The following is a 19223-nucleotide window of genomic DNA, read 5'->3' as shown; positions in this document are numbered from 1 at the left end:
GTAAAAAGCTATGTAAATGCTATTTACCAATCATAGAAAGAAATCAGGAGATTAGCCAACCGAAACACGATCAACATGGCATGCCATGCATAATAAAGCGTTGACATTTCCACATTAGTTAGAATATAGGCCAACACTCACGACTTTATGACAACATATCCACCACCATCACGTTGGCACACTGTGAATTGGTTTAGATTTGCGCATGCGTACCCAGAGGTAGTTGGGGATTTAATTTCAGATCTGTAGAGACCTACAGACGAAATCATCGTATGAGCATACGACAACCTCTTTCAATCCTAATTTAAGGAGTTGGTAAAGGATACATGCGTGCAAGTTGTGTATGTTGTTGCACGTTTGGCCAACGGTGGTTCTATTAATAAGAGTGTCCCAGTAGAGACTGTAGCCAACCATTGGGCGTCAGAGGATTGGCTGCAGCTCTCTTCACGCTGGTCCTCGGCGCAGGACACTTTCTAATTGAAGCAAGTTCGGATGTGGCAAGCAAACTGCACAAGAATGCATAACATAGCAGACTGGATCTCAGGTAAGATTAAAAAAAAAAAGATTGTGATTGTCTAGTTTAGGTGAATGTATTTCCCAGAAGTTATGATTTATTTGTCCGATTTGATTTGGTTTCATTAAATAGAAATGTATTTTGTAAACAACTGTGCAATGCAAATAAGAGCATTGCAGTGAGCTGTAGTCTATGACAAAATCACCAGTGACCCGAACGAGAAGATCATCCCATGTCCGATGGATTTACACGTGACGTAAACATAGCAACCCGACTCGAACGAAAATTGCTGAGCTGTCACAATTATCACTCACTGATAATTGTAGGGTTGATTTAACATTATTAAAATGCTTTCACCTCTCATTAGATGATCCTGTCAGCGTTTGCATGTATAAGCAATAAGCACAAGGATCTCAGGATTTTCTATCTCTGGGATGTGGGGGTTTAGGCACCGTCATGGGGGGCTGTGTCGGGAGAAACCAGATGGATGGACAGGGCACCACGGGCAGTGCGACCAGAAACAAAAAGAGTGGCGGTAAGAGACACACCTTGGCCCCTCGTCTGTGAAGGACACCGTTAGCCCTGTATTCAACCTGCTGCTCCAAGCACACATTTGATTGGATTAGATTAGATTAGATGAGGTTCAACTATCATTGCACTGTGCTGCAAATATTGCACAGCAGAGTGCATGTGTGTCCAACCTGACAGAAAGTAAAGTGAATTAAATCAAGTAGCAATGGTGAGGTATAATTTTATGCTATAAACAGTATGTTTGTGATCTACCGCTGAAGCTTTAAATGCATAGTTTCATCAATGGCAGTGTCTCTGTGGCTGTCAAGACTCAGGTTGCCTGCAGGTGTAAAAAGTTTCAGGCTTCCTGGATTAGCAGCCTTACCTGTAAATAGAAGGAACCCAGACCCAAGCTTTATTTAAAGCTTTCCGTCTGCAAACGATGCATAGCAACTGTTATCCCCTTGACCTCATGTAGAAACCATGGTGATGAGTTTGGGGGATGCAATGCTTTAAAGGATTTGTGTTGATACAGAGTCTGTGGCATATCTTTGCTATTGAAGTAAACTGTGTTTACAGTAGTTGAGTTGGAAATTACCTGCATACACCAAAAGTGGCCTGTTTAGTCTCTTTCTGAATATACTGGTATACACAAATATATGAATGCTATTTGACCAATTCTCCTTCTTCAATAAGTGGTCCAATTTCATACAAAGGTGCTTTCATCCTCCAAAATCCATTTTGCATTTCAAAGACAACTTCAACACACACAATTCATCATTTCCCTTTCTGCCCCATCCTGCCAACAAAGGCAGTCCTCAAAGCTTTGAAACTGAGACTGGCTTGTGGAGGGCTCAGCTTCCAGCTGAATGTATTCATCCAGAAAAAGGTTTATTGTCTATTAATAGGGGTTCCATACAGCCGTGGGTCATTTCTAGCACAGGACTTTAAATAGAGCAGGATTAGGATCTTGAGTAACGGCTCCATCTTCTGCACGGGGACACTCAAATTAGACTTGTGTCGTCTTTCGAGCCCATTGTTGTATTTTTGAAGTTGTTGTTTTTTTTAGGAAGGCTTTTGGATGTTTTTTGCTATGAGCAGGGGTAAAAGAGGACATGTGTGTTTGTCTTAAGGAACCAGGGAAGTGTTACGAGGCAGACAACCTCTAGCTCAAGGTTCCGCACCGTGAGGATTTAGCAAGTTAGCTTGAGCTCTTTGTCTTAATCAGCCTCTTAGCGGTACAGCTAACTTGTTTTGCTACAGTCAGGACAGTGTTGTTTTGTGACCAGTGTTGACGGTAGTGTAGTTCACTGGCCTGGAGTATAGAGTGTTTTTTGCAGCTGTTTTGAACGGTGACATTACACCTCAACCATGGGAGTAACAAACTCCAGGGACTACAGATATCATCATTCTACAGACCGATCCTTTAAGGGCATAAGGTCACTGAAATGTAAGTATTTTGCATATAGACGTACAGATCTGTCTGTGCCCATCAGTTTTTTGATGCTATGGAATTTAGTTTCTGATTAGATAGAATGTAAAGCTTGTTTGGATTTGAGTTTTTTTTATTTTATTTTTTTACTGTATACAGATTATTTGCATTTTCCTTAGCTCTTCTTTTTTCATAATTGAAGAAAATGTAAATTGTTTCTCTCAGTCTTTGCCCCCTGATTCCACCTAACTTTATATTTGATATCTAGTCAGTTATTAAGTGTTAGTTAAGTGATACTTGGATAACTATTAGATGATTCGTAGATAATTATAAGTTAGCTTGGCTCCTCATGTCAAGGAGTAAGGCAGCACATCATATCATGTGCAGATATATCTCATTTATTTGTATGTGATCTATGTATAAGAGTTCGGTATCCTTAATAGAAGATACATGTGTTGCTAATGGCTTTCATACATCATATGAAATAGGTCTACTGCCACAATGTTGTCCAAAATCCTGCTGTTCCTTTGATGTTGCATTGTTTAAATCTACACAGGGCTCTCTTGTAAAATAGTTTCTAATCTCATTGAGACATCCTGTTTAAATAAAGGTAAAAGGGTTAGGCTAAAAGTAATGTCAACACAATTCTGAGATATTGAAAGTGGTACCATTTCTTGGAGGTAGACCTATTTATACCAGGGGCTTAATATCCTGATCCAGTGGTTGGCTTTGATGTATCCTGGATACCAATCACGGTTGTCATGATGATCTACTATGGTGACGTCTCAATTTGAGAAGGCATGACATCTGAATGACTATATTTAGTCCTCAATTCAATGTTTCTCGAGCCGAAAGGGAATTATTATTTTCCATCAGTGAGAGGTAACCTGTTTATTTGGAGCTATCCGCTCATTTCTCCAGTGCTATGAAAGCTACCTGCGTGTTCTTCAACCACATTGACTTTGTGTGTCTCACTGCCTCTCAGGGAGACATTGATTCCTCCCACAAATGTGGGAGGATTACATATTCCTGAGATGTTAGTCATCCGGAATGGCTAGTGGCACACACATCACATGAATGCAATTCCTGGAGCCAACCCAACACTCTTAAACTTGGCATGCAGTAGTCATTTAATCAGAGAAAATAACAATTTGCCATGGGAGAATAACTTCATTCTCTATAATATGTCTTTATTTTGAGCTTTTAACAGATTTTTCCACAAATGTGCTTCAGTCTACCATTCAAAAACAAAGCTATTACACATTCTGTGAGATTCATCTGGTTGTAGTTTTCCATCTGAAGATTAAGCCGTAACACACAGATACATGTCATCCCGGAGTGCTTTGTTCTCCCCCTTCACCTACTTCCCCAACCCAAGCTTATCTCCCCAACCCATGTCTCACGGGCGCGAGCGTAGATACATTCTGTTGTGTGGAACCTGATTATGGCCTATAATCCAGTGGCATGTGATTGTTGTGCAGCCACTCACGCACAGGGGAGCTGGTCCCTGGCTTAATCCACTGCTGCTGCACTATAAATATTGTCTTTATTGTGGATCAAAGTGACCTTACTGGGTATGCTGTGCTGAGAGATTGCTCTCAAAGCATCTCAAAGTATTGCTGGGTCTTGATTTGCTTTACATATTTTTACCTGTAGAATGAAATTGAACATGGCTAGGTTCCAGTTCTTTCTCGTTCCTTCTACTTTCCCTTCCACGCGTGTTACATAACATGGAAAGGTGCAAAATAACATATTTACAGAATTAACCTTTTAGATCGTATAGATCCTACAAATCCTACTATTACACATAACTGGGTTCACTGTCCTAACCTATGTTGGCATATTTAGGGTCTCTCAAATCGCGACGCTATAGCATTGGACCCTTCTGGCAAATAGGATATTTTCATTATGTACTAATTATCACTACCACAAACGTCAGACTGTGGTTCGTATGGCCTGTGGTTCATGTTTACCCATGCCCACAACCCAATTGTGACGGCTTTCATGACATTCTTAACCTATCTGAACCATTTCCTGGCAGGCCGGAACGAGCCTCTAAGGAAGGAGGGTCCTCAGTGGAAGAGTGAGTTCCCCATGACAGAGGGCCAGCTGAGAAGCAAGAGAGATGAGTTCTGGGACACTGCGCCAGCGTTTGACGGCAGGAAGGAGATCTGGGATGCCCTCAGAGCAGCGGCGCTGGCAGTGGAGTGCAATGACCTGGGGCTGGCTCAGGCCATCGTGGATGGAGCCTGTATTACCCTGCCCCATGGTACACACACACACACACACACACACACACACACACATAAATATGCACACACAGACTGTTGGCAAAAACCTGTGTATATTGGTTGTGTTGAGATTAATCTTGCCATAGTTACGCAACTGTCACCAGGCCATCCAACTCGATGGCACACACACACACACACACACACACACACACACACACACACACCACTAATAAATAAATCTCAACTGGGATTTTCAAAATGTCAACTGACTGTTGGCAAAAACCTGTGTATATTGGTTGTGTTCAGATTAATCTTGCCATAGTTACGCAACTGTCACCATCCATCTCAATTGGGATGGATTGGTACCATAGAGACATGGCAGAGAGAGGGTTAGATGGGTAAATCCTCCATCCTGATTGGATGTTCAGGCACATGTGGAAAAAGTACATTTTTTACTGCTTGCCACCTTCCCGAGTCCAAGTTGATAACTTCTTATAAATATAAATAATATGAAAAAGACTGTTTGCCATAATCCTGAGAAAATGTAACATCTTTGGATGATTTTACAACATTTTTCTTACACCATTCACTTACATCTTGTGATTTTACAGTTGACACTCTAAAACCAATGAGCTGCAATGTCACCCTTCTCTTATTCTTCCTCTGCAGGTTCCCTAACAGAGAGCTATGATGAACTAGGCAACCGCTACCAGCTGCCAGCGTATACGCTAGCCCTCCCCGTCAACCTCATCACAGAAACCACCTGCAACAAAGATGTGTCCCCGCACACAGAGAACACTGCACCGGCCCCTCCGCCCAAACAGGAGTTTCAGCTCCGCGTGCGGCTGTCCAGTGGTAGAAAACTCCCTCATTATCTGTGTCTGGATTTGTGGCTCCTCTCATTAATACCATCATTAGAATACACTGGGCTGAGATGTCCCATCCTGTGTCTTGGAATATAAAAAATATTTGGACACTGACACACAACAACCAAGCATTGCAGAAAAAGAAATATATATCCAAAAGATGAAAATCAACACCTTGAGATGTAATTATGTACTAGTAAAAAAACTTTTCTTGGCTATGCTTTGATTGTTTGCAGCCTCATTTATATTGATAAAAGACTACATTTCAGTCTGATGTCTTAGTTATAATAAACCAGTAGTTAATGCCTATTGTCTGACATCTTCCCCAGGCAAGGACCTGCGTCTGGCGGCCACCATGGCTGACTCCATCTGTGAGCTCAAGAAGAGGCTGCAGGCGCAGCACGAGATCGACGTGGCCCACCAACGGTGGTTCTTCTCTGGGAAGCTGCTCACCGACAAGACCCGGCTACAGGACACCAAGATCCAGAAGGACTTTGTCGTCCAAGTGATCGTCAACCAACCCCCTGCGGTCATGACCGGCTAAAGGCGTAGTTATGGTACCACGCCGACGCAACGCAATGACCACGCAGACGCTTCGACACAGTCTGGTTTTTGGTTCTGCGTCGGGTTTATGTCGGGTTTACGTTAGTGGACCAATCACAGCCCTTGCTGCTGCGTCGCCTCGATGCAACGTTACAATTTTTGGGAGGCGCACGTCAGGCCCTTGCGGTGAACGCAAGGAGGGTCCGCAAGGACGTAATGGGTCCGTAAACCCCCTTGCGTCGCGTTGACGTGGAACCATAACTGAGCCTTAACTGAGGAGGGTTGTGTGAGGGGGAGGTCGATATCATAAAGGTGCATTTATTTTCCAGCAGTGAAAGCAGCAAAATTTAGTGTACATTTTTGCATTCAAGGTGGTTTATTTTTCTTTTCTTTTTGTAATTCTCCTTTTAATATCTTTCCTTTTCTCCAAAATAAAATAGGTGTTAAAAAAATAAGCACTGAACAATATTGTCATTGAAATGGTAGAATTGGGATTCTTATGCTCGTCATTTTTAACATAAGCCTTCCCCACTACACTGAGCTGGCTCAAAATTGTTATTTGTTCATATGTACCCTCCTCTTTGTTATGCGTTTCTGTCCTTGTGTTATCATTGACACAACATGTTTATGGGTGCCCTGTTTTCTTTAGGTTTATTTATACATTATACGCTGTATGTTGAATTGAGAAGTGTTTAGAATAAGCAATGCATTAAACACCATCTCAATTCAACATTTGACCATGTAAATATGTAAATTAGATTAAGAGTGAACATGCTGAATTTCACAATTGTATATTTCGATTTTTTAAGTGAATACTGTGCTATACTTTCTCAAGTAAGTTGCTGAATTTATTTTTTATTTATTTCACAATTGCTACATTTAAAAATGTAATGCTAAACTTTCGTATGTAGGCCTACCATGGGGTATATTATACCAAGATGCTACTTGTGAAAAACTGAATTGTGAATAAAACAAGTACAGGTTAACAAGTTATTTTGAGCTGTAGATGTGTGGGGGTTGTTTACTCAAAAATAACTAGAAAATGAATTTCCTGCAGAAAATGCGGTGAGTGCTGTTGTGCAAAGTGAGGTTGAAAATAGGTTTTAGTCAGTGTGCGAAATGGGGGGGGGGGGGGGGGGGGGGGGGGGGGCGATTAACCCATGAGACCCCCTGAAGGCCTCAAAAGCAAAATTTGAAGGGGGTCTCAAATTTCGTTTTTTTGTATATTAACAGGGGGAGTCTGGGGGACACATGCATATTATGAACACAAGTCGACAACGATAATGTATACAATACTGGTAACAAACGATGTTTGTTAATGTATTGCCGCATATCATTAAATAGACCCACAGTTGCGGTCATCGAGGACCGCGTCCGCATATGTCTTAAGTTGTCTTTGCCGCAATTTACATGACGAATCAGTGTTTCTGAAGTTGGAGAAGAAAACGGTATTCCATGTGTTCAGGGGCGCAGATGGGATTTTTGAACTGGGGGGGACCAAGCTGTCAGCAAATAATTTCAACTCAATAAGTTATTTTTGTGTAATTTGGGCTTTAACTAGCTCTCAAGTAGTTACTTTCGTAATAGCCTATGGGCCAATAGTTTGCACTAAAAAGCCATTGGAGAATTCTTATTTGAAATCATGGATAAACAACAGTGAACACTAGCCGCGTTTACATGGACACTTCTGTTCCGAATAGATTTCTAATCGGAATAGATCTATTCCTGTCATGCGATCCGAACGTACTGTATGGTGAACCATTGTGGAAGGAGATAAGTCCCAAAGTTTCTAAAGAATAATGAAGAAAGAAAGAATAAAACCTAAGAAGAACATTAGTTGAGCACTGCATACTGCACTCACCTAATAATATGTTGACCCAGTACAACTACAGTTAGAGATAATCTCCGGTGACTTCTGTAGTAAACGCATAACAAATAATTATTGCTGGACAGCGCCCTCTACCGGTTGATTATAAGACAACCCAGAAGAGGAAGACAGACAACACGTGAAATATTAGTGACGTAATCGGCGAGCGACAGAGTCGCAGTAAAAATAGAGCAGAGAGAGCGTAACTATTTATCATCCAAAATGGTCAAATCTGGAAAACTCAAGTCGGGGGTAGCAAACAAACTGAAACGATGGAAAAAGGGACACAGCAGCGATTCGAACCCCGAAACAAATCGTTATCGACAGGCCGCTAAAAGTCGCTTTTTCAGCCGGCCGAGTGGTAAGCCGTGCTTCTTCTGCCTCCCTGATCACACGTGGGTCGGTGGGCCAGCCTCAGACAGTCACTGCACCAACTATCTTAAAGTTAACACTGATCCGATCAAGCCGTGTCTGTACTGACGATGTATGTTTCTATAGTTCAAGTAATTGAATAACTCTACTAAGTTGTCAAATTAAGTTGGAAGATTGTTCAATCTTTTAACCTAGCCTAGTCAATTTTCTTAATTGTTGTAGCTAACGATGCTTGCATTGACGTTAACGTTATGTGTTGAATAGTATTTGTCAGTATGCTCGTTGGTGAAATATTAATGGATGATGGTTAATTGTATTGTGTGTGTGTGTGTGTGTGTGTGTGTGTGTGTGTGTGTGTGTGTGTGTGTGTGTGTGTGTGTGTGTGTGTGTGTAACCGTGATTAGTATTTGCTTGTGTGTACTTTTTGTATTACATTACTTGTACTACTGCATCTGCTATGGCCTATATAATATTTTGTATATTTGTGGACATAATTCAAATAATAAAAATCATTGGGTGTGGAATGCATATCTACTGCTCCAATTCCTGTACCCAGGAACTCCTTTTCCATATCTTATAATAATAATAATAATAACAATAATAATACATTTTATTTTTATTGCACTTTATATTACTAGAATCTCAAAGTGCTACAGAGAAGAAAAAAATAAAATCGACGAATGAAAGCAATGAAAACAATTATTAAAAATGACCATTAAAAGGAGAACCTATAAAAGAAAATTTTGCAAAATGCTTTTTTAAAAAGATACATTCCATGTTGTCATTCCACATGTGTGGATTATTATCTCATTTACATTGTATGTCTCCCAACAGAAAAGAGTGATCTCACAGTTGACGCTCTTAAGCTACACAATGATCTGCAAGTCGGACCCCTTGATGTTAGTGACCGCAGAGGAGCCCGCATGGAGGAAGATGATGACCTGGCTTTCACTGAAAAGACTTCCGGCACTTTCCTTAGTGGTCTGTCTGACTGCTCCAACCTCACCTTTAGTAAGGTCCAGCGGTACTGGGAGTCAAACTCTGCCCCTCACAAAGAGGTAAATAAGGAATTTGAATAATCCATTTATGTTTTTGTTACATACACAATCATACTAATTGTATATAGTATGAGCAAGTTGCTATGATACATCGAATTGACATGTTCTAACTTGTGTTAGAGGTTTTAGCTGGGTTCTTGCTAGAATTTGCTTTAAATTCAGATGCAGTGAAGACGCGTCCTTCATTAGTGCTGCCTCGTTTGTGCAACAGATCTGTGCTGTGCTGGCTGCTGTCACTGAGGTGATCCGTTCTCAAGGAGGAAAAGAGACTGAGACTGAATACTTTGCTGCACTGGTGAGTACTTCTTCCTGTGTTTAAAGACTGTTGAGACTAAAACACTATATTATTATATTATATATTCAATTATATTTGTATTTATTTGTGGGTTTGAAGTGAAGTGGATGGGTGTATGAGCATCCTAACCTGCTACTCAACCCTAGCCTCCTCTGATCCTTGTGCTCTTTAGATGACCACGCTGGAGGCTGTGGACGCAGCAGAGTCCCTGGCGGCCGTGGCCTACCTCCTCTGCCTGGTCATGAAACGGTCAGCCAGTCACCCCTCGCTCCCACCTCTGTGCTCAGAATATCCAATGAACTTCACTGGATTAACAGAATTCCTAAGTTTGCAGTGTGTGTTGTGATTTGGTCCACAGGGTCCCTACCCCAGTGCTGGTCTCCAAGTACTCTGACACGTCCAAGGCCCTGATGGATGTCATGTCCCAGCAAGCCAACAGTGAGACCGGCTCCGCCCTCCGTTGGGTGAGCTGCCCTCATCTTCCCGTCCAAACCTCTTTTCCTTTGATGTATTCATTTTGCAGTATCCTAGTCTCCATCCCCCTGAAATTGACACCCCTGATAACGTTGTTCCCATTGTGTTGTGATGCAGGTGTTGTCGTGCCTCGCCACCCTGTTGAAGAAGCAGGACGTGTCCGTGTGGAACTACCCCTCCACCCTGCAGACGTACCACGGCCTGCTGAGCTTCACCGTGCACAAGAAGCCCAAGGTCTGACGCTCCCTACCAAACAGTACTGCTCAATCAAACTTTTATTGTTCAATCAGTTAGACCTGTGTGGGATAACAATATGAAGGCTTAATACAATATAAAGACTCAAGACTGGAAGAGAGAGGAGACTTGATGCCCTCGTCATTTCCCTGTCCTTGATTCCTCTTCTCCAGGTGCGCAGGGCGGCGCAGCACGGCGTGTGTTCCATTCTCAGAGGGAGCGAGTTCCTGTTTAAAGACAACGCCCCATCCCATCATCCCGCGGCCATGTCAACGGCCAAGTTCTGCATTAAAGAAATGGAACAGGCTGGTGGTAAGGAGAAGAAACAAAAAAGTCACACATTTGTCATACAAATCTGCACACTCTTTATCTCTCGCTATTCCTTTTCATGACACGAAAAGGACAAACCACCTCATGTTTTGGTGCGTGTTAATTTTTGTTTTCAGGCAGCAAGGAGGACACCACCACACTGCACATCCTGGGGGTCCTGAAGGAGCTGCTGCCCTCCTTCCCCCAGGGCGCCGTCAAGACCTGCTGTGAGACGCTGCTGCGTGTGATGACCCTCGGACACGTGGTGAGAACACGTTAGAATAAATGGACAGATTCATACACTAGATGTATTTATTCAGAAACTGCTTTTTCATTATAACCCTATCTGACTCCAGATGGGGGAGTCTGACTCCAGTTGGGAGAGTCTGACTCCAGATAAGGGGGTCTGACTCCAGATAGAGGGTGGAGCTTACTGCTCAAGGATGCCTCACTTCCTATGTGTCCATCACTGATGTGTATAAAATTCACTGTAAGCCTCTTTGGATACAAGCGTCTAGTCAATGCTAAATGCTAAATCTAATGGTGTGTGTGTGTTTAGCTGGTGACAGCCAGTGCCATGCAGGCCTTCCACAAGCTGTTCAACGGGAAGCCAAACCCTACCACCATGTCAGCAGAGCTCAACGCCCAGATCATCACGGTGAGACACAACCACGCCACACCATACCAAACCACACAACACACAGGGGATAGGTGTGGAGTGTTTAAACTGTGTTTAAATGCTTTTCCCCACCCAGGCCCTGTATGACTACCTGCCCAGCGAGAACGACCTGCAGCCCCTGCTGGCCTGGCTCGCTGTTATGGAGAAGGCACACGTCCATCTCGCAGGGTAACACACATTAACCTCTCCATGCTTGCACTGAGACCTTATTGTATCATTATTTCCATTCACTAACTAAGGGTTTTCTAAACTGCTATTTTCTGTCACAGCCTGCAGAGTTCTCTGAACATGGGTCACCTCCCTCGCCTGTTCACAGCGGCCATGACTTGCCTCCTATCCCCTCACACGCCCGTGGTCTCCGCAGCAACCAACACGCTCAAGGTAAAGAAACCGCTTGGGGCAGTCTTGTTCTGTTCCACATGCTGCTATGATTGACGCCTGTTGCCGCTCATGGTGTGGGTGTGTGTGTGCATCAAAAGAGCTTAAATGTTTTAAAAGCTTAAAAGTACTTTACAAATGAACTCAACCGACTTGAGATCAATCCTTGTTTTTGCAGCCTTGATTCTATGTAGTATATCCATTTTCTTAAGTTATGCGCATCCTAATTTGTACCTGCTACGTGCTCCACGTACTGATGGCCGTAATAATCATAATAATGGTGTGTGTGTGTGTGTGTGTGTGTGTGTGTGTGTGTGTGTGTGTGTGTGTGTGTGTGTGTGTGTGTGTGTGTGTGTGTGTGTGTGTGTGTGTGTGTGTGTGTGAAGACGCTCCTGACAGAGTGTGTGGGCCCTCACATGGAGGAAATCGGCACGGTCACCGCCAGCGCCTCCTCCGGGAACCCCTCTTACGTCTGCAGGATGTTCCAGTGAGTTCCAGGACAGCGAACGCTTTCAGCCTTCTGCGGTTGTTCTCGGTCACGATCGCTCCTGAATCATAACGCCGACTAACCCGCTCTCTCCCCTGCGGTTCTCCTCCTCCTGCAGCATCGTGGAGGAGGGCCTCTCCTACCGCTACCACGCCTCCTGGCCGTTTGTCCTGCAGGCGCTCGGCTCCTTCTACCGCGTGGCAGGCAAGCGGGCGCACCCTGTCATGATGAAGGTACAGTAGACGCCAGCAGGCCTGTGTATTGTGATGAGATGCTTGGAAGTAGTGGCGTAGGAGATTGACTCATGTCCTGTCTCTGTCTCCGTCCCAGTCCCTGCAGTCCCTGGCGGCGCTGCGGCCCACGCCCCACTTCCCGTTCACCGGAGAGCTGGACCTGGCCATGGGGGGCGCCGTGGAGAGCATGGGCCCCGAGATTGTGCTGGGAGCGGTGCCGCTTAACATCACGGGCTATGAGTACGTTACGTTTGTTCTGGCAATAGTCAAAATACATTTAATCTGTTTTTTATTGGGTGTGATTTTGGTGTTATTTTAGGGTGGCGTCATATTTTGTGCGTTCGGTTCCTTAGTGACGACCTGGAGTTCCCTCGGAGCTGGCTGGTGCCGATTCTTAGAGACCACACGAAGAACACGCAGCTGGCCTTCTTCAGCTCCTACTTCCTGCCCCTGGCCACTACCCTCCACCAGAGAGGTAAGCCCAGTGCATGATAATGAGTGGGGACTCTGTTTTCCGTTTGATTTATTGCAACATCCATTGCATCATCCATGGGTTTTGTGTGTCATAGCTGAACAGCTGTTGCAAGCTGGAGAGAAGCTGGAGGCCAAAGTCTATAACACACTACAGATGCAGGTAGCTACATGTGTCCTCTCTCCTCACGAGATCATCCATCATTGCTGACGCGTTGAGCAAGGTGTTGAGACTGTGTGCTCTGACCCCCCCCCCCCCCCTCCTCTCTCTCTCCCTCCCAGATATGGACCATGCTCCCTGGGTTCTGCACGGGCACCACGGACATCCAGACCTCCTTCAAGAGCCTGGCCCGGGCGCTGGGCATGGCCATAAACGAGCGGCCCGACCTGCGGCTCACCATCTGCCAGGTGTTGAGGGTCACCATCACCAAGAGCTGCAACACGGGTAAACGCCTCGGGTCCAACCACTGTGTTCATTATGCTGCTCAGACGCAGACAAAGGGTGCGTTCCAATAGTCATTATCCAGAGAGCCAAGCCGTCCTCCTCCCTTCATTAATCTACAGATGCTCTCAGATATTGGGGTATCCTACACAGGACATTCTATTGGGATTACTACTTTGATATGGATATTACTCATTGGCCCATAAAGCAAGTCTGAAGGTTGTGATTGGCCCAGATCATAACCAGTCGACGGCCCCTTTTTAATGACACTGAAGCAGCTCAGCTGTCCTATATTTCCACACTTCTCGTCTCAACAGTATACTGATCGAGTAATCATTTTGGAACGTACCCGTACTGTTTAGTTAAACCCAGAGTTTGTCTCATGTGTTGTCCTCTTCTCTGCCTGTAGAAGAAGACAAGGCCGAGGTGGGCCGCTTCGCTAAGAACTTCCTGCCCATCCTCTTCAACGTGTACAGCCAGCAGCCGGCCGCTGGCGAGCCCACCTACTACCGGATGGCTGTCCTGGACACCATCAAGGTCTACCTGACTATCACCGACCTACCCATGATCTGCACATTCCTGCAGAAGGCGACCGAGAGACTGGGCAACAAAGAGAATGAGTTCACGAGGTAGGGCAATGCCAGTTCATACTTGGATAGCTTTGTCTATGTGCATTTTTTTACTTGGTTTTAACATGCAGCTAATGTAGATGACTCAAAATCTCTCCCTGTATCCTCGCCCAGGCTGTCAGTCATGGATCTAGTGGTTGCCATGGCTCCCTGTGTGGACGAGGTCACCATGAGTAAGACCTATGAGCTGATCAAGCCCTACCTGGAGGTATGGATAACGGATCTTTATTATTTACTTCCTACTCAGTTATCCAGTCATTTTTAAGAAGTATGAAGTGACTCCCACCCCACCCCACCCCACCCAATATACTCTTCTAATTGTGTTGTTTGTGTGTGCGGTTCCAGACCAAGGAGGCAGGCATGCAGAAGAAGGCGTACCGGGTGCTGGAGGAGCTGTGCGGCGGCGAGCGTCCCGAGTGCCAGTCGTTCATCATGGCCAACATGGAGACGCTCAAACAAGTGCTGCTGGACACCCTGAAGAACGCCTCGTCGCCCGCCAAGCGGGTATGACCCCACCGCCGTCCACGCAAGCCTGATCCTCACACGGGACACACGAGTGTACATCTGATGCTCGTTTCCTGTCTTACTCTTGTCTTATTCGCTGTTTTTGTTTTTGTTTTCCAGCCGAGACTCAAGGTTCTGCTGCACATCGTGAAACGCCTGGAGGACGAGCACAGGGACTTCATCATCGTTCTGCTGCCAGAGGTAGAGCTGCACAACCCGATGCCTTCTCTACCGCACACACTCACGCAACGTGTTTTGGACGTGTCTTATTCCTGGTCTGTGCTTGTCCGTCAGGTGATCGTCTGCACCAAGGAGACGTCCGTGGGAGCTCGTAAGAACGCCTACACCCTGCTGGTGGAGATCGGGAAGGCGTTTGTGCGCTTCTGTGGCGGCAATTCAAAGGGTGAGGGCCGTGTTTGTAATTACTGCCGTAACGTTCGAGAAAATGATTTCACCTTTTTAGCTCAGCCTGGGAAATTAGGCTTTGTCCAAAAAGTTTGAAAGTGTTTCTCAAGGGTTTTTTCTTTTCAATCCCAGACGCGCTAGAGCAGTATTTGGCGCTGGTGTACGCAGGGCTCATGGGTTCTGTCACCATGATCACCTGCACCGTGTTGGCGTTGACTCGCCTGGTGTTCGAGTATAAAGGTAATACGACTGCAAAATCTACAGAAAATACTAAACTATTGAGTCATAGAACTGTAAATGTAAACATTACAGACCGTTGACCATTCACATTGCTCCGTGATCGACGGTACGTTTTTCCGCGTGCCCAGACTCCATCGCCACGAAGACCATGGAAGAGCTGCTGCACAACGTGTGCCTGCTCCTCTCCTCGAGCACCCGGGAGATCGTCAAAGCCGCCCTGGGCTTCATCAAAGTCCTCCTCTTCGTCATGGACCCCAAAACCCTGGCGTCCCACGTCTCGGTCATCGTACGTAGAAGCCGTCCTTCGCTCTTTGATATGCGCTCGGGCCTGGTTTCTACCAGTGCATACCAGATCCCTGCATGTTAAACACTCGCTCTATCCCCCGGTCAGATGGACGGCATCGGCAACCTGAAGGACGACATGAAGAGGCACTTCCGCACCAAGCTGAAGAACATCTTCACCAAGCTCACCAGGAAGTTTGGGTAAGTGTCCCAGGAAGTCCGATGGCCTTCCCAAAGATCCCTCGACAAGAAACATACACTTAACTGAAGCTGTGCTCCAGTATGAGAGCTCTTTTATTTATTTAGCAGGAAATTACAATGGCAGGCGTATACTCGTTGTTTTATATTCCTTGTCGTTTTACACACTTTCATGGTCTACTTGTTACTTCCCGCTAAAAGGAACAGAGTGGATGAGTTTAATGGCTACCGGAAGGAAGGGTTTAATCCGGCGTTCTGTGTATCAGTAGGCTGGATATGAACTGGTCATATAGTTGACTTCCATTGAGGTTTGACTGAACCCGGTGTGGTGTCCTTGGGTTTGACTGAACCCTGTTCATTGAGGTCCGACTGAACGCCGTGTGGTGTCCTTAGGTTTGAGCTGGTGAAGAGCATGCTGCCCGTAGAGCATCACAAGGTCCTGATCAACATCCGCAAGGCCGAGGCTCGCACCAAGAGACGTAAGGAGGCCGACGAGGAGCCTGAGGACTCTGACAGCGAGGCGGAGGCCCCTAAACCCCAGTCCCAAAAGTAAGGGTCCAGAGCCAAGAGATGCCTTACATTTGTATTCCCATCCTTATGCTACATTAAGGACATTGTATCTCTCACTAGATCCACATTACAGCCATGTCATGGTGTCTACTGTACTACCGTTTATATTAACATAGCGTGTACACATTTCATCTTTACGTTCTTTGACTCCTGTTATGTATATAGAGATATTTGTAGTTCTTTATTATTTTCAGTGTATTTTCGTGTAAGTGTGTATTTATGTCTCTCCTAACTTTGTGTGCGTTCCCTCCCTGTGCGTGTCCCAGTATCGAGGACATCCTGGCGGACTCGGACAGCGAGATGTCGGACGACGAAGGCGGCAAGGGCTCCAAGGGTCAGAAGAAGGCGGGCAAGCAGCAGCAGCAGCAGAAGGGCCGGGCGTGGCTGAAGGAGGGAGAGGAGGATGAGCCGCTCAACTTCCTGGACCCCACCGTGTCCCAGAGAGTCCTGGGTAAAGGACGCGCAGACGCCAAAGCAAAGCACATGAATGACTCTCTAAAACCTCCCTGTCCGACTGAGACCTTTTGTCTGTTGTGCTCCACAGCGACCAACCCGAAGAAGAAGAGCAAGGCCAAGGAGCGGCACGGCTTCAAGGTGACGTCGGACGGACGGCTGATCATCAAGGACGGCGACGACGAAGAGGACGACGTGAAGAAAGGTAGGCGTGGGAGGAAGAATCGGACACAGGTTGCCGCTTTGCTGCCCGAAGCGCACGGTTTATGAAGCGTTCCAAACTAAGCTAAACATAGTGTTTGCAGATGAGTTCCGCAGGGGATAAGGGATTCGACCACACCTGGCCCTGACTCACCTGTCCTCTTAAGTGAAAGCCCTAAGCCACTCGTACCTGATCTTTTTTTTTTACTAATAATTTAATTTACTATTTAGACATTTAGTGGGCCCTTTTATCCAAAGCGACTTGCAATGAATTCAGATGCAGGTGATTGGAGATGAGGTAGGGGGCCCACAGCCTCTAGGTAAGGCTGAGGTCATCGGGGATCGAACCCAGGACCATTTGGGCCAGGACTCACACAGCCTAATTACTACACCATCCTACCCTTCATGTCCTTAACACACCTCATCTTCTGACCGTCCACTCTCTGCACAGACGCAGAGGACGACTTGAAGGACATCTTGGAAGAGGCGGGCGTGAGGACTGTAAGTGATTATCCTGCACCACAGCGGGTGCTTGACGCTGACTTCCTGCTGCCCTTGCTGAGGTTTCCCATGTGACATGCTCCTAATGAGCTCTCCGTATGTTGTGTTTCCTGCAGAAAAAGACGCAGAAGAGGAAGTATGACGACGACGACCTTGACGAGGACATGGAAACGGATGCAAAGTCCAAATACAAAGGTATGTGTTCATCAAATCATTGGATGTATTTAATTCATTCAGAAATTAGGTTAAAGCTTTTTTCGTTTTTTTTTAGATTAAAGCAAAATGACTAGATATATGAATGCCAGAATAAAAAAACAGTTTGCCTTTTCAGAAGCAAATTGCGCATTCAAGATCCCATTGGTGTTAAATATAGGGTCAAAAACAGGGATATCTTCAAGTCGATTAGTAGTCTGGTTTATTAAAAATATAAGCCGGTTGTTCAACTGCAAACTGTTTTCTTCTCAGCCGGTGGTTCCGGCATCCACAGACCACTGGGAGGCAGCAGAGACTCAGGAGTTGAATACAAGTCCAAGGTGAGCCACACACCACAGCCCAGTCCAGTGGGACTGGAACAAAGCACTGCATTGTGTCCTTTTGGACAAGGAGACTCCTGACCCTTTTTGTCTTTTATTTAGAAGGGGAAGGGGGATGTGAAGAAGACAGGGAAGGTGGACCCCTATGCCTACATCCCACTGAGGAAAGCCACGCTCAACCGCAGGTACGGAACACATTCGATTACAGCCTTTCCCTGGCGCATCCGTTGAGAGTGATTGCCAAGTAAGCTAACTTGTGTCTTTTCCTTTTGTGGAATAGGAAAAAGGCCAAGTTGCAAGGCCAGTTCAAGGGCATGGTGCGTGGAGTCCAGAAGGGGGCGCAATCTGGTAAGAAGATGAAGAGAAACATCAACAAGAGGAGATCCTGAAACCCAGAAGAAGCTTATGGACTTTTTATGCATCGTGTATGAGGAATTTACACCGACGCACACACACCGAACAAGCAGCTTATTTCAGTGGATGTGTGTTTCATGCTGTCATGTTTACAGCAGGTATAGGTGGTTTAAAGTTACGTTGTCTTCAGTTCTACCAATGGACTGATGGACATGTTGTCTATATGCAGGACTATGGTCGGGTAACGTCTATCCGAAAATTAAATTTTTTGGAATTTCTAGGAATCGACATGATGGAGATTAGAAAATGGTGATATTGGTAATCTGGCTTGTCATAACAAGCTGATAATAGATGTGTTATCATCTGTATGCTAGAGAAGGCAACTCGGCATCTGTTCATCATTAAAGTGTTATTTATGCAACCCTCTTCACAGTAAATAGATAAGAGATATGCCTTCATTTCAGTGCCCGATGCGATCTCTAGATGGGGCTGTAGACCGCTGGATAAAACCGTTTGCCGAGTGTGCTCTACAGGGGAAGCTATCTAAAGCAGTTCTGCATTTGTACTGGGAAAATGTATACACTTTTTGTTGCTCTGTTCTTAAATATTTTCCCTACAGCTGAATTAAACACCCTGTTTAAAACAAAATACTATGCCTATCTTTTTCAGGGTTTTACAAAAAATATTTTCATTGCAGTAAATACCAGCTACTTGGTCATGTGTAACTAAAAGTTACAAGCTCTCTGTCAGCGAGTAATCCTTAGCTTAGCATCGACCGGTTTGACATTGGCAACGCATATAAGAAAGTAATCTGAACTACTGTCAAAAACATGAGAATATGTGGTTTTGGTAAAGATACAAGTTATTTCAAAGTAGGCAATCTGATTCAGAATTAATAGATTTTGGAGGAAAGATCCTCGTTAGATATCATGGAAAGGGTTTAAGTCATCGGGTACCA

General features: G+C 45.2%; 2 protein-coding genes across 3 annotated transcripts; both read left to right on the top strand.

The window, feature by feature from the left end:
- Window positions 1-341: 341 nt before the first annotated feature.
- On the top strand, window positions 342-6909 carry ubtd1a (ubiquitin domain containing 1a). Of its 2 annotated transcripts, XM_084470053.1 has the most exons (5): window positions 342-544; window positions 963-1049; window positions 4498-4725; window positions 5357-5542; window positions 5883-6909. In XM_084470053.1, the coding sequence occupies exons 1-5, from the start codon at window positions 493-495 to the stop codon at window positions 6095-6097; spliced, it is 768 nt and encodes a 255-aa protein (XP_084326179.1). In that variant the 5' UTR covers window positions 342-492; the 3' UTR covers window positions 6098-6909. The 2 variants fall into 2 exon arrangements, with proteins under 2 accessions (XP_084326179.1, XP_084326180.1); XM_084470054.1 differs by lacking the exons at window positions 342-544; window positions 963-1049 and adding an exon at window positions 2341-2474.
- A 1230-nt stretch (window positions 6910-8139) lies between these two features.
- On the top strand, window positions 8140-18986 carry rrp12 (ribosomal RNA processing 12 homolog). Its single transcript, XM_084470524.1, has 33 exons — window positions 8140-8324; window positions 9170-9393; window positions 9605-9688; window positions 9861-9937; window positions 10047-10152; window positions 10280-10396; window positions 10570-10708; window positions 10843-10970; window positions 11265-11363; window positions 11461-11552; window positions 11654-11765; window positions 12149-12249; window positions 12368-12482; window positions 12580-12722; window positions 12836-12957; window positions 13052-13116; window positions 13236-13398; window positions 13805-14024; window positions 14139-14232; window positions 14370-14528; window positions 14649-14729; window positions 14823-14931; window positions 15066-15173; window positions 15302-15459; window positions 15565-15656; window positions 16047-16202; window positions 16490-16674; window positions 16768-16881; window positions 17329-17378; window positions 17495-17573; window positions 17844-17911; window positions 18014-18096; window positions 18192-18986. The coding sequence occupies exons 1-33, from the start codon at window positions 8186-8188 to the stop codon at window positions 18298-18300; spliced, it is 3891 nt and encodes a 1296-aa protein (XP_084326650.1). The 5' UTR covers window positions 8140-8185; the 3' UTR covers window positions 18301-18986.
- Window positions 18987-19223: the final 237 nt, after the last annotated feature.

Source organism: Micromesistius poutassou, assembly GCF_964030765.1.
Source record: "Micromesistius poutassou genome assembly, chromosome: 7".
In the NCBI taxonomy this organism is placed as follows: domain Eukaryota; kingdom Metazoa; phylum Chordata; class Actinopteri; order Gadiformes; family Gadidae; genus Micromesistius; species Micromesistius poutassou.
Note: the sequence above shows the minus strand (reverse complement) of the source record. Positions and strands in the feature narration are given on the sequence as shown.

What these genes read in the sequence shown, in the direction of transcription:
- ubtd1a (XM_084470053.1), top strand. Translation starts at nt 493, where the DNA reads ATGTGGCAAGCAAACTGCACAAGAATGCATAACATAGCAGACTGGATC. An exon ending in CATAGCAGACTGGATCTCAG is followed by an intron (nt 545 to 962) that starts GTAAGATTAAAA and finishes GTGGGGGTTTAG; the next exon opens with GCACCGTCATGGGGGGCTGT. An exon ending in CCGCGTGCGGCTGTCCAGTG is followed by an intron (nt 5,543 to 5,882) that starts GTAGAAAACTCC and finishes CATCTTCCCCAG; the next exon opens with GCAAGGACCTGCGTCTGGCG.
- rrp12 (XM_084470524.1), top strand. Translation starts at nt 8,186, where the DNA reads ATGGTCAAATCTGGAAAACTCAAGTCGGGGGTAGCAAACAAACTGAAA. An exon ending in CCTAAACCCCAGTCCCAAAA is followed by an intron (nt 16,203 to 16,489) that starts GTAAGGGTCCAG and finishes TGCGTGTCCCAG; the next exon opens with TATCGAGGACATCCTGGCGG. An exon ending in GAGTTGAATACAAGTCCAAG is followed by an intron (nt 17,912 to 18,013) that starts GTGAGCCACACA and finishes TCTTTTATTTAG; the next exon opens with AAGGGGAAGGGGGATGTGAA.